At 40.7% G+C, this 13,465-nt stretch overlaps 1 protein-coding gene across 3 annotated transcripts; it reads right to left on the reverse strand.

Annotated features, from left to right (window-relative positions):
- Positions 1 to 1,025: 1,025 nt before the first annotated feature.
- Positions 1,026 to 12,239, reverse strand: MPZL2 (myelin protein zero like 2). 3 transcript variants are annotated; one of them, XM_060304130.1, is made up of 6 exons: positions 11,994 to 12,239; positions 10,847 to 11,013; positions 10,370 to 10,580; positions 7,448 to 7,595; positions 5,122 to 5,197; positions 1,026 to 2,885 (listed from the first exon to the last, which is right to left on the reverse strand). In XM_060304130.1, the coding sequence occupies exons 1-5, from the start codon at positions 12,049 to 12,051 to the stop codon at positions 5,134 to 5,136; spliced, it is 648 nt and encodes a 215-aa protein (XP_060160113.1). In that variant the 5' UTR covers positions 12,052 to 12,239; the 3' UTR covers positions 1,026 to 2,885; positions 5,122 to 5,133. The 3 variants fall into 3 exon arrangements, with proteins under 3 accessions (XP_060160113.1, XP_030693956.1, XP_060160114.1); XM_030838096.2 differs by having other exon boundaries at positions 1,026 to 2,889; XM_060304131.1 differs by lacking the exon at positions 5,122 to 5,197 and having other exon boundaries at positions 1,026 to 2,889.
- Positions 12,240 to 13,465: the final 1,226 nt, after the last annotated feature.

Below are 13,465 nucleotides of genomic sequence, written 5' to 3' on the forward strand. Positions count from 1 at the left end.
TTCGAAGTTGCCATAGTAACGTGGCTTCTTTCCAGAGCCACACCTGGACTTGCTCACTTCAAGTCAGCGATTCTTAACTCTCAAGTAGTAGTTCATTATTCCCGTTTGCTCGAAAATGAAGTCGGACAGGCTTTGGAGAACTTACTATTTATTTTTATGGAATTCTGCAGCACTTAATCGTCTTGATCCCCTTGACTCTAAGCCAGAAGTCCTTTTTACTCCCTACAGATTATTTTATTTGAATGCTCTCAGAATAGATTTCTATAAATTTAGAGTTCAGAGGGACCTAGGAGATCATACAGGATTAGTCAGTGAATAGATAAATATGTATTAGGCCTTCCTGTCAATTTGTGCCTCAAGACTGTTTGGTTCATGTTCATTTTTTGTGTGTGTAGCTATTACAGCATCCAGTTCAGTACTTACCTAAATTGGGTGTTTATTAAATTGCTGTTGACAGTGGCAATGATGAAATCATTACAAAAAGGAGCTGAGATTTGTGCCACTTTTGGTTGGAACAGTGAGGAAGTGCTTGAAGTGAAATGAAGAGATGGTGTCACATTCTTCTGAAAAAGAGATGGGATGGTACCCTGCTCTAATCATTAGTCAACCTATTCTCCTGGAATCTATGTATATTTAATGAAAGCAAGAGAGGAACGAAAATATGCTTCAGCTTTTGGGAAAGTTAATAACTTTCCGTTTTTCAACTCCCATTCCTTTACTAGACTTGAAAGCTGGTAGTTTTCTCTATTAAGGTAATATAAGAGTATCAAATGGAAGCGATGATACTGTTCCTTCAAAAGAGTCCCCAAACTAAGTAGTTGGTTGTGCCCAATTCTCAGTTATTTGAAGCAATGTGGAAATTCATACAGGTTTATTTATCCAGTAGAAACTAATTCTATCCATTATTGACTTCCAGGCTGCCTCTAAGAAAATTTTTCAGTGAAGATAAAATGTATTCCCATCAGTTTTCTGTGACCTGCTGTGTAAAAATTTTAGATTTGCATAAAAGCAAATTATATAATTGTAATGCTTTATTACTGAAGGTTATTTACATAGTGTTTAAAGCACAATAAAAAATAAGTTACAATACAAAAGTTCTCTTCAAGTAAAAGACACTGAACAGCCAGGCTATATTAACCCTTGAATATTTAGCCAAGACACAAAAGCTACAAGTTTTGCTGGAAACACCTTCCATGAGTTTTTAACTACCTCTTTACATTTATGGAACATCACCCAGGCCATCTGTTTGAAGAAATGCCCAATTACTATATTTTCAAAGGTTGAATTATAGAGAAAAATAGAAAATGTGAAAGGTAATATAGACTTTAAATCCAATTTTTACTTTCAAAACTGGGTACTGAAACTGTACTTTTTTAGACAGTATAAAAGGCAAAATGAGACAGGTATGGAATGCATTTTGAATCAAGATTCACATGTAAATTATACCAGGTATTTTTTTTAGTATTGGAAAAAATATCAAAGCTCATCACCTTTAAATACAGATAAACTATTTGGAAATTCCAGTTTTAAAAGAAATAACATCTTCAACCTAGTTGGTGAAAACTGAAAATATCAAGCTGTAAACATGGGGGGCAGGCGGTAGGGGGAGAGGTTCCTAAACATTTAGATGTTTTCTATTCTTTAAATAAGTGCTGCAGTAGCTTAAGTTTGGAAAGACACTGGGAGACTAGACAGTTCTTGAAAAGCACTCTTCTTTCCATGACCCACTTATAAAGTTTGTTTTATCTACTAGTATAAGAGAAAAAAAAAAAAGTTGGTTACATTCTGTTAGTTTTGGTATTTCTTTGCCCCCAAACCAAATCCTCCCCCCAAATAAGCAACTGAATTAAAAAATAAATAAAAGAAAAAAATTTAATGTCTTCCAGTTCTCAGAGCTTTGTATAACACCATACAAAATTATTATCATTTAGGGTGATTTTTTTCACTAGCCCTAAATTTTTTAATTGTAATATACTCCTTCAGAAACTCCATTTAACTGCTTAATGATTCCAGTCTACAAATAAGCATAGATTTTGCTCTGTTGTTATAAATAATTGAATTGGGGGAAAAACTATAGTAAGCTAAACAGTCATTCACTGCTCATGAAAGATCTGAGCTGTTGATTGCTTGTCACAGCAGAGAAAAAAGGTGACAAGCAATTCATCTTGAGGTGGCCTTTGTCAATCTACTAGCACTTCTGTAACCTTCCCTAGTTACTCTGTGGTTTAGACTTGTACTACTGTAAACCTTGGATCAATTGACCAAAAACAAACAAAAACAAAAACCTGCCATCTAGGGTATTGAAAGAAATTCAATAAAATAAGATGTGTCCCATACTTAAGGAGAGCCATAAAAATCAAACTGTTCTTTAACAGGTTGAATTTAGAATTTTCTGTTAATCAATCAAAAACAGTTGGGAGAATCAGCTCACCTTTTAATTGAGAGTGTGAGAAGGAAAGAGTAAACATGTTAACTTTAGTAGCAAGAGTGCTGCTCTAAGGAAACTAATATATTAAAGGAAATGTTATGACACACAAGTGGACTTTTATCCCATTTGATGCCAATAGATATGTATACAAATCATAATCCACAGGAGTGTTTAAGGGCAAAAATGTAGCTTCCTAGTATATAAAAGCTAATGAGCATTTGAAAAAAATACAATATTTGTACTCTGAAATTAAATAAAACCTTAGTAACAGGGCTGTGTGTGAGTCTGCTGGTATCTGCTCAAGAAGGGCCCTATGCTGGCACCAGAGGAACGTTGCTTGTCTAGGTGGTTATATACTGCAGAGCTGGTTGGAAGACAGGTCACAACTGGAAAAGCCAAAGAAAAGCTTCCATTAACACCAACTTATCTCAGGGTTCTTGTTCTTGGAAATCTTCAGCTTCCTGAAATACAAAACAAAAGTTTAAATGGATAATGTATATGGCAAGAGTGCAATAGGAGTACCTGGCATTATGAATACATATATATATGATCTATTCTCCATCGTGAAGGAAAATATTCGTAAGTATATTTGTCCTCTTCTAACTTAACTTTTAAAAGAAATTTCCTGATCCTTATTACATATTTCTCTGAGTCAGTGTCCTTAATTCATAGTCTCTGCCTTTCATGGACACTTGGATGATCCATAGCTGCTCACTCACATGCATTCATTCCTCTCTCTCTCTCTCTCTCTCTCTCTCTCCCCCCCCCACCATCACCCCAACCCCTTTATTATAAACAAAATCAAATATACAGGGGCTTCCCTGGTGGCGCAGTGGTTGAGAGTCCGCCTGCCGATGTAGGGGACACGGGTTCGTGCCCCGGTCCGGGAAGATCCCACGTGCCACGGAGCGGCTGGGCCCGTGAGCCATGGCTGCTGAGCCTGCGCGTCCGGAGCCTGTGCTCCGCAACGGGAGAGGCCACAACAGTGAGAGGCCCACGTACCGCAAAAAAAAATCAAATATACAGAAAAGTAAAGAAGGCAGTGTATGGAATTCACTGTCACTTAATTTTAAAGTTTTTTTTTTTTTTGCCTTATTTGCTATAAATACATATATTGGTGGGGGCTAAAGTTTTTAAAACAAATTACTGACATTTTAACCCTAAATACTCCAATATGCATTTTTATAATAGGGATATATTCCTGTGTAACCACAATACCCTTATTATACCTAACAAAAGTTAACAATAATTCCCTATTGTCCACATTGAAATTTTTCATATTAAGACTTGCCCAATGTCCCCCCAAATCTTTTTTATAACTAGTTTATTCAAATTAGTATCCATCCAGTCAGGGATCGTACACTGCACTTGATTGTGTTACTTCTTTAAACTTTTTTTTTAAATTAGGGTATAATTGCTTTACAATATTGTGTTAGTTTCTGCTGTACAGTAAAGTGAATCAGCTATATATATACATATATCCCCTCTTTTTTGGAATCCTTAAATTTTTTTCAATCTTAAACAGCCTCCATCTTTATTTTCCATGACTCTGGCTTATTAGAAAATCTGCTTGATTTTAAGTATAGCCCTTCGTAAAAATCTCTCTGACACCAGATTTTTTTTCTAGGTTTACAATAGAACCATTTTTCTCCATATTCTATTTTATAAATCCTTGAGAACTTTCACTGGAGCTTTAGGCTATAAAAATGTGGCTCTTTTTGCAAATAATAATAGTGGACCTACTTCAGAGAATAGAAGAAATTGTGATCATATGAAAAATAAATCATCCTACCTTTTAAGCCTAATAAACCTAAAAACTGGAAAAACAAAACTAAACACCACTAAAATTGGATTCATAGTCCCAATAACTAAATGAGAGTAGTAGAAATCAATTCCAAATAATACAGAAGTTCTCCTGTCAAAATGTCAAGCATATCTATTGAGTCACTCTCTTAAATGCCATGATTAGGTTACAATAAAACAAAAGAATAAAAGCAGATATTCTTTCATTTAAAAAAATTTATTTACATGTTGAAAGTTAATTTATTATTCTTTATGGTGGTAAATATAACCCCAAAGCCTCAAATAATCATAGAATTCTCTCAGCTTTACTGGTAGTAGGGTCTAGCTTCCTATCCTTTGCACAAAACACACTCAAAGGGGAAGCCATCGATAACACAAGAGAAGCCTTTTATCTCTCTGCCCAACTCCTCTAATTTCATACAGGAAACACATATCATATAATCTGGGAGATCCACAGTAGAAATGAGCCATATAAGAAAGCTAAGGAGGGACTCCCCTGGTGGCACAGTGGTTAAGAATCTGCCTGCCAATGCAGGGGACACGGGTTTGATCCCTGGTCCAAGAAGATCACACATGCCGCGGAGCAACTAAGCCTGTGAGCCACAACTACCGAGCCTGCGCTCTACAGCCTGAGAGCCACAACTACTGAGCTCACGTGTTGCAACGTATGAAGCCCATGTGCTCTAGGGCCCACGTCCTGCAACTACTGAAGCCCTTGCCTTAGAGCCCGTGCTCCACAATAAGAGAAGCCACTGCAATGAGAAACCCGCGCACCGCGAGGAAGAGTAGGCCCTGCTCACTGCAACTAGAGAAAGCCCACGCACAGCAACGAAGACCCAATGCAGCCAAAAAAAGCTAAGGAAAGAAATGAACCCATTTGTGAACCTTACCATATAATAATGTTAGTCTGTGTCTTCTAAATAAACAGAAACCTTTTTTTCTTGGTTGAGCTTTTCTTCTTCTTTTCTGTAACATAGAAGCAGAAACCAATGTCAGGGGAAAAAGGCAAGAAGCAAGGGAGGCAAATCCTACAAAGGTTCAGGTGTGATATATTCCCCCAAATTTGGGGAAGAATTGTATGCACCTGGGAGTAGATCCAAGCTTACAGAGCACTAAACCTATTAGCGCTATCTAATAATACTCATACCTCCACATGACCCTGGGTATCTGAACTTAGACACTTTTCAGAATATTTCTAGAAGACAATATTATTTTGGAACTCCAGGTTTAAAGCAGACACCTTAGTTTACCATTACTATTCTACCTCTAATTCTACTTCCTATTCAAAAAAGAAAACCATAAAATAAAAAATAAAACAAACAAAAACAAAAAAAGAGTGACCTAGAAGTCAACTTTATTGATCGTATTCTATTCAAACCAACTCAGACCAACTCAAACCAATTCTATTCAAATCAACTCAGCATTAATCGAAATAGCCAAAAAGTGGGGAAAACCTAAATGTGCCTCAACTGAATGGATGAACAAAATGTGGTATATGCATACAATGGAATATTATGCAGACACAGGAAGAATGAAGTACTATAACATAGATGAACTTTGAAAGCATTATACTAAGTCAAAGAAGCCAGACAGGGCTTCCCTGGTGGTAAAGTGGTTAAGAATCCGCCTGCCAATGCAGGGGACACGGGTTCAAGCCCTGGTCCGGGAAGATCCCACATGCCGCGGAGCAAATGAGCCCGTGCGCCACAACTACTGATCCTGTGCTCTAGAGCCCGTGAGCCACAACTACTGAATCCTGTGCGCCTAGAGTCCCTGCTCTGCTACAAAGAGGAGCCACGGCAATGAGAAGCCCGCTCAGCGCAATGAGGAGTAGCCCCTGCTCGCCGCAACTAGAGAAAGCCCGCGCGCAGCAACGAAGACCCAGCACAGCCATAAATAAATAAATAAATAAGAAGCCGGACGTAAAAGGTCACATATTGTATGATCCCCTTTATATGACATGGCCAGAACAGGCAAATCCATAGAGACAGAAAGCAGATTAGTAGTTGTCAGGGGCAGGTGAGGGAGGAAAATAGGGAGTGGTGGCTAAAGGGTATGGAGTTTCTTTTGTGGAGGTGATGAAAATATTCTGGAATTAGTGGTGATGGTTACACAACTTTGTGAACATTAAATAATGAATTCTATTATATGTAAATTTTATCTCAATAAAAAAATATATTATGCACCTTATATCAGCATGGCTGACTTTGCTAGGCACTAATTCATAGAGACCCTGCTGACAGCCCAGTGGTTCTTAGAAATGTATGCTTTACATTAAAAGTGAGGAATATCCAGGACTTCCCTGGTGGTGCAGTGGTTAAGAATCCGCCAGGGGACAAGGGTTCAAGCCCTGGTCCGGGAAGATCCCACATGCCACAGAGCAACTAAGCCAGTGTGCCACAACTACTGAGCCTGCGCTCTAGAACCCGAGAGCCACAACTACTGAGCCCACCTGACACGACTACTGAAGCCCGTGCGCCTAGAGCCCGTGCTCCGCAACAAAGAGGAGCCACCGCAGTGAGAAGCCCGTGCACCGCAACGAAGAGTAGCCCCCTTCACCGCAACTAGAGAAAGCCCGTGTGCAGCAACAAAGACCCAACGCAGCCAAATATTAATTAATTAATTTTTTTTAAAGTGGGGAATATCCTAGAAAAGCTTTATATAAGTAAATTTTTATAATATCAAATCCTGCATAGTAAAGAAAGCTTATAATAAAATCTATAAAATTAAGAAACTAAAGTTACTAGACCCACAGACATAGAAAACAAATTTACGGTTTGTTTGTTTGAAAGAGTGGGGAGGGATAAATTAGGAGATTGGGATTAACATATACACGCTATAATATATAAAATAGAGAACCAACAAGGACCTACTGTATAGCACAGAGAACTATATTCAATATTTTGTATTAACCTATAAGGGAAAAGAATCTGAAAAAGAATACATACATATATATATATATATATATATAAATCACTTTACTGTACACCTTAAACTAACACAACATTGTAAATCAACTACACTTCAATTTAAAAAAAGCTAAAGTTACTAATTCACACCCTAATTTATCCATCCTGTGAATTTGAATTCTGTTATGTAAGATTAACTCAAGAGGAAGAACATCTGTCCAACAATTATTTAGCCCCACTATAAAATACCAAGAGTTGCCATAAAACAGTGTTAAAAGAAGACTTTCCCAGAACTGCCCAGCCTTACGATTTTATCTCCACCACTTTATGAGCTCTTTCAGCCCGTCGCTTTTTCCGGAAATGCTGGAAGAGGACCACCACAATTACTATTATGACCATCAGTGCACAGGCGGAGCCAATGGCCAGGGCCAGGAAGTGGATCTCAGAGAAGCGTACTGTAAGGAGAAAAGATCAAGTTGGGGTTCTGAAAAGAGGACGACTATAATGAAATCTAAAGATATTCATCCTTTTTTTAAAAAATAAATTTATTTATTTTATTTATTTATTTTTGGCTGCATTGCGCCTTTGTTGCCGTGTGCGGGCTTTCTCTAGTTACGGCAAGCGGGGCCTGTTCTTTGTTGCCGTGCACAGACTTCTCATTGCGGTGGCTTCTCTTGTCGCGGAGCACGGGCTCTAGGTGCGTGGGCTTCAGTAGTTGTGGCACACGGGCTCAGTAGTTGTGGCTCACGGGCTCTAGAGCACAGGCTCAGTAGTTGTGGCGCACGGGCTTAGTTGCTCCACGGCATGTGGGATCTTCCTGGACCAGGGCTCAAACCAGTGTCCCCTGCATTGGCAGGCGGATTCTTAACCACTGCACCACCAGGAAAGTCCCAAGATATTATTCCTTAAATGGAATCATTTAAGGGTGTATTTTCATCTTTAAATGAAATCTTCCTTTCTTCTACGATATTAATTTTGTAAAGTCTAGTAGCAGTAGAAAAGCCATACAGGGATTTCCCTAGCAGTCCAGTGATTAAGACTCCGTGTTTCCAATGCAGGGGATGCAGTTTCAGTCCCTGGTTGGAGAACTAAGATCCCATATGCTGCGTGGTGTGGCCAAAAAAAAAAAAGTAGGAAAAGCATACAGACTACTTTAGTGGTTCTCAAACTTTGATTCTAGGAGTAGCAGCTACAGAATTACTTGAAAACTTTGAAATGTCAGTTCTATCAGGCCCCACCCCAGGCCTAATGAATTACAGGGGGCACCCAGCAATCTGTTTTAATTTGTCCTCCAGATGATTCTGATGCATGCTAAAAGTTTGAGAACCACTTGGCCAGTTGATCTACCTAGTGGGGTAAAGTTATTGCTGACCTAATCGAATCCAGTGTCTAAACTATTTCTCCCCGAATCCTTCTCTCCTCTGTCATGCAGTCAGTCATTTATTCAGGCTTATTAAGGGCCTATTATGTTCCAGGGACTCTGATGGAAATACAAAGCCAAAAGAGACATTACCTTCAAGGAACTCATGCCCACTGGAAAGATAGACAAGTAAATCAGTAACTATAGTCTAGTGGATATATGATGCAAGAGAGAACCCAAAGGGAAAGGTCCCTAAACCAGGCTAGAGTCTGTGAAGCCTGGGTCTCTTAATTTTTACCTTAATTTCTGACTTAAATTTCAATGAACACTCAGAGCCAGAAAAGACATTAGAGAATATCTAGCCCAGGGGTTCCTAGCCTGGAGTCTATGAAGGAAGATGGGGGGCGGGCAGGGCACAAGCCCACAGAATCCATGTCATATTGTGTGTGTACATTGTTTGTGGTAAACAGGGGTTATGGCATTCATTAGGTTCTCTAAGAGTAGTGATCCCAATATGTTGAAGAACCATGTGTTCTTATCTACCTGTTCATTTTGCAGGATAAGAAACTGAGAGCCAAAGACATTACATTACTTCTTTCAATACTCAAATGACTTCTCCAAGGTCATACAGCTCTCTATTGATAGGGCCTTGAAGGATGATACTAGGAATGAAAGGAGGAAATGATACCACTGTATAGGCTTTTACGTTTTGGGTAGTAATGTTGTGTGTTGGTTAAGAGCATACAGCAGAGACAGCTAGGTTAAAGTACCAAGTCCTAAAAAAAAAAAAAAAAAAAGTACCAGGTCCTGTGTGATTTGGGGTAATTAACTTCTTTGAGCCTCAGTTTCTTCAATGTATAAAATAGAGACAACAATATTCACTTCTTGAGTTCTTATAAAATATAAAATCGCTCATGTAAATTGTTCCACGCTGTGCCTGCACATAATAAAGTTTCAATATATGGTAATTATTATAATTTTCAGTACAATTCAAGAGTTTGGGGGGTTTATTTTCATTACTTCATTTTATCCTCACCATAATTTTTGCCATATTATTCTCACTTTACAGGAGAAAAAGAAAAGTTATTTACAGCTGGTAAACTGTAGCAGTGACTCAAACACAAATTTACAACTTGTAAGTTTTATGGTCTTTGCTTTTTGTTGTCTGGCAGTTTTCCAGGTTGTCCTTTATAGAACTGCAGGCAATACAGTGCCTTAGTTTGGAGCACAATTTTGGAGACAGAGATGCTTGGGTTTGAGTTCTGAGTGACTCCATTTATGAGCTCCATGACTTTAGACAAGTGACTTAACCTCTATGAGCATCGGTTTCATCATTAGTAAAATGGGGGGGGGGGAGCACACTAAGAGCACAATAAAATGATATGATATGTAAAGATTAGATATGATATGTAAATCCCCTAGCACATGGGAAGTGTTCAATAAACAATAACTACCCTTATTGGGATCTGCCTCCAACAGTGGTTGCGAGAATTAAATGAGATAGTACATGTCAAGAACTTTGGACAGTGCCTGATGTAGAGTAGGTACTCAATAGTACCTTGTGAATAAATGAGTGAATGAATGGACCTATTGTGTTAGCCTTTTATCGGAGGGTTGCTTCCTCTCCCTTTCACGATCTCAATGCCATTTTTGTAACAGATTCCTTAGGTCCCTTTATTTTCTGTTTCTTTCCACAGCCAAACAAAGCCTTCCTCTTTTTTACCCCAGGACTCTTCACTCTCCCTCTGCAGTTTCCAGATCCAAAGGGTTGGTCCTTCTCTCTACTCTTTCAGCCATCACAAAAGTTTGCCCCTCTCTTTTCTACAAGCTCTCACGCTTTCCAAAACGATTTTTCTCTGCATCACCTACCAGTTTGCACAACGCTGAGCTGGATCTCCCCTATCAGCCCATCAACATCAGGTGGGTTCTTCACCTGGCAGGTGTATGTCCCATTGTCATCAAACTGTAGCTTCCAGAGGAGGATGGAGACATCGTACCGCTCAGGGTTCCCATCCCAGACCACCCGGTCCTTGAAACGCCCACTCATGGGTCTGAAAGGATCCACATGGTAGTAGAAAACCTAGAGAGGAGAAATGGCCAGAGGTCTTATTTGGTACCTGGGAAGGGAGGCTGAGATGGCAGGACCCGAAGAGAAATGCCAGCAAGCCTGACTGCCCCATCTGCAGCTCTCCTGCAAGAACCTCTTGCTTTCCCCTTCGCCAGCCTCTCAGTTCTGTCTGTTGATTTGTTTCCCAGCTTTACCCTGTGCTTGTTGCTAAGAAAAATACAGGAAGGGCAAGGAGAAATGGACTGGCTTATTTTCCTAACCAAGGGACCCTTACTTACAAACTGCTCAGGGCCCCCATCTCGAGGACGGAAATTCCAGGTCACTGTTAGAGCATCACCCACAGGGGCAAAGCTGGAGAAAGTGCATTTTAACCGAACATCGGTCCCATTGACAGCCTCCAGCACACGGGGAGTGTAAATTTCCACAGCTGCTATTGGCCAAAGAGCTGCCATGAAAAAAAGGGAAAGGAAAGGTTAACAGGAGATGTGTATTAAGAGAATTTCTGCTGACACTACCAAAATAAAAGTATGAGTAGGGCATCAAACAGAACTGAGATGCCTCAGCTCTCACTCAAACTCACTTCACCCAGAGTCTGCATACTCCTACCTACATGCAACCTTCACCCTCCCATTCCTTAAACAACTACAAATACCACACAGCGCTCTCACTTTCTCCAAAGCATGATACCCTAGCCTCATGGTACCCACTTCAACACTGCTGTAAACAAACTACAAACATCGGCAAATAAAATTGAAAGCAGAAACAAACCATCAGAACTAATCAGAACATGAATTAGACATGTATTCAGATTAAGCATTGTATGTTATGTGTCTGATGGTCCCCTAGCAGGTAAGTTTTCCAGAAAGTGTCCTTGTTGTGTGAATTTCACACTGTTCCTAGTCTTCTGCAGAAACTGAGTTAATCAGTCCCAGACAGTTTAGCTTGCCTGCGCCACTGGAACCTTTATACCACATGGCATTTTTTTAGCATGATATTTACATTTAGAATGTGCATGTTGGGGCAGTTACAAAGCCCCAGTGGGTCTCTCTCCTTAACAATCTCAGCTTTCCCAGTGCTGCCGAGAGCCCCAGGCAAGACCCACACACAGAAATCGAAGTGCTAGGTTCTGCCAGCAGTGGGAGGTTGAGAGTAGCCACAAAAAATGGTGTGTAACCTGAGATTAGAAAACTCTCTCTGTGCCTGAATCACTGGCACCTGAGAACACACCTAAACCTGTTTTTCCAAAAGCAACTCCCCCCAAACAACCCACCACTTCAGTTTCACTAAAGTCAAAACTAAAATGAAATGCAACTGTGGCTCAGGCTCCAAAGAGCTCCAAAGCTCTTGCAACTTCTTCAACAATTAGCTAACTTTACAGGGTAGGCAGTGAAGGAGGTAGGCTCAGAGAAGCCCGCGAGCTCTTACCTGTGAGCTGTATGCCGAGGAGAAAAAGCACAGCACGCGTAGGGCTCTTGCCATACATGAGGGAAACCCAGCCCTGGCCCCAGAGACCAGACCGGGCAGACGGAGCGTTCCAGCACCCCGCCAAGGCCACTCCAGGAGGAAAGCGCACTGCGTTTTTCCGGAGAGGGGAGTCAGTCCCTCACCTATGGGAACCTGAGCACCCGTGCCTGTGAGTCATTCCTGCTCTGCCGGTGCTGGAGTGAAAGGTGGGGCCTCAGCTCCCAACGCCCTCCTTCCCTCCTTCCTTTCCTCCCTCCCACCCTCTGTGCTACAAGCGCGCCTGCAGAAAGTCCCATGCAGTCCTGTCTTAACTTTTCAGTTTATCTGGACCCTGGCCTCTGGGTGGCCTTGAAAACAGCCAGAGGAGGTGGTGCCCGTCTGAAATGTCCCAGGCTGCTTTGGTTCTGGCCCACACACACGTTTTTTTAAAAACAGGTTTCAGGCTTGTCTGAGAAGTGAATGCTGAACCTACCTGCAGTGATTCCACTTATCAAAGCACCTCCCTTGGGCCACAGCAGCGGAAACTGGGTTTCCAAATCCAAAGTAATCAGAATTCCTTAGGACCCTCTGTGCTCAAGAAGTCCTACAGTTTATACCCTCAATTTTAGCCAAATGTTACCACAAGGATTGCCGTACCTTTTCTAGCTGCTAGCTTTCCCCGAGACCCACGTAAAATAGACTGACCAAAACAAATCTCAGTGTTTAATGACCCTTTACGTTTGAAGGATTTAAAGAGGAATCAGGACATCATCCCAGCTCATTTAGCCTATCTCAAGACAGTTTGCAAAGTGCTTTTATCTACACAACACTGCCGTGAGGCATTCCCATTTCACCAGTGAAGACGCTAAGAGCCCAGAGAAGTGATTTGCACAGCCAACAGGTAGCAGAACTGGAACTTTTTTGACTTTTTTTTTTTTTTTTGGCCGCACGGCATGTGGGATCTTAGTTCCCCAGCCAGGGAGGGATCCAACCCATGTCCTCTGCAATGGAAATGCAGAGTCTTAAGTCCCCTTTTTTGACTCTTAAATCTAGTTCTCTTTCCACAAAATAATAGCTAATGTGAACAATCAGACAGAGGACTCTCAAGGAAAAGTTTTTCCTAATAACTTTTTTGTAGCTCTGATTTTATCTGCCATTTTGGGGGCAGCCATCTGTCTGAGAAATCTAAAGCGTTGAGGACTTTAAATGAGCAAAGGTGCCTCCTTGTCTGGAAGGACGATGGGTAATTGTTCCAGGTTAATGAAGCAGCGTGGAAACAGCAGTAGGAGGGGGATGAAGATTACACACACAGTTAAGAAGTAGGCTTGACCAGAACCTAGAACAGAAGAAACAAATTGCCCTCATGCCTGGATTAGCAATCTAGAAACTCTTTAGTGATTCATAAAGTCTCCTAGTGAAACCCTGGAACAAAGAAGTTTCCAGGACGGGGAGGA

Source organism: Globicephala melas, chromosome 8 (assembly GCF_963455315.2).
Source record: "Globicephala melas chromosome 8, mGloMel1.2, whole genome shotgun sequence".
In the NCBI taxonomy this organism is placed as follows: domain Eukaryota; kingdom Metazoa; phylum Chordata; class Mammalia; order Artiodactyla; family Delphinidae; genus Globicephala; species Globicephala melas.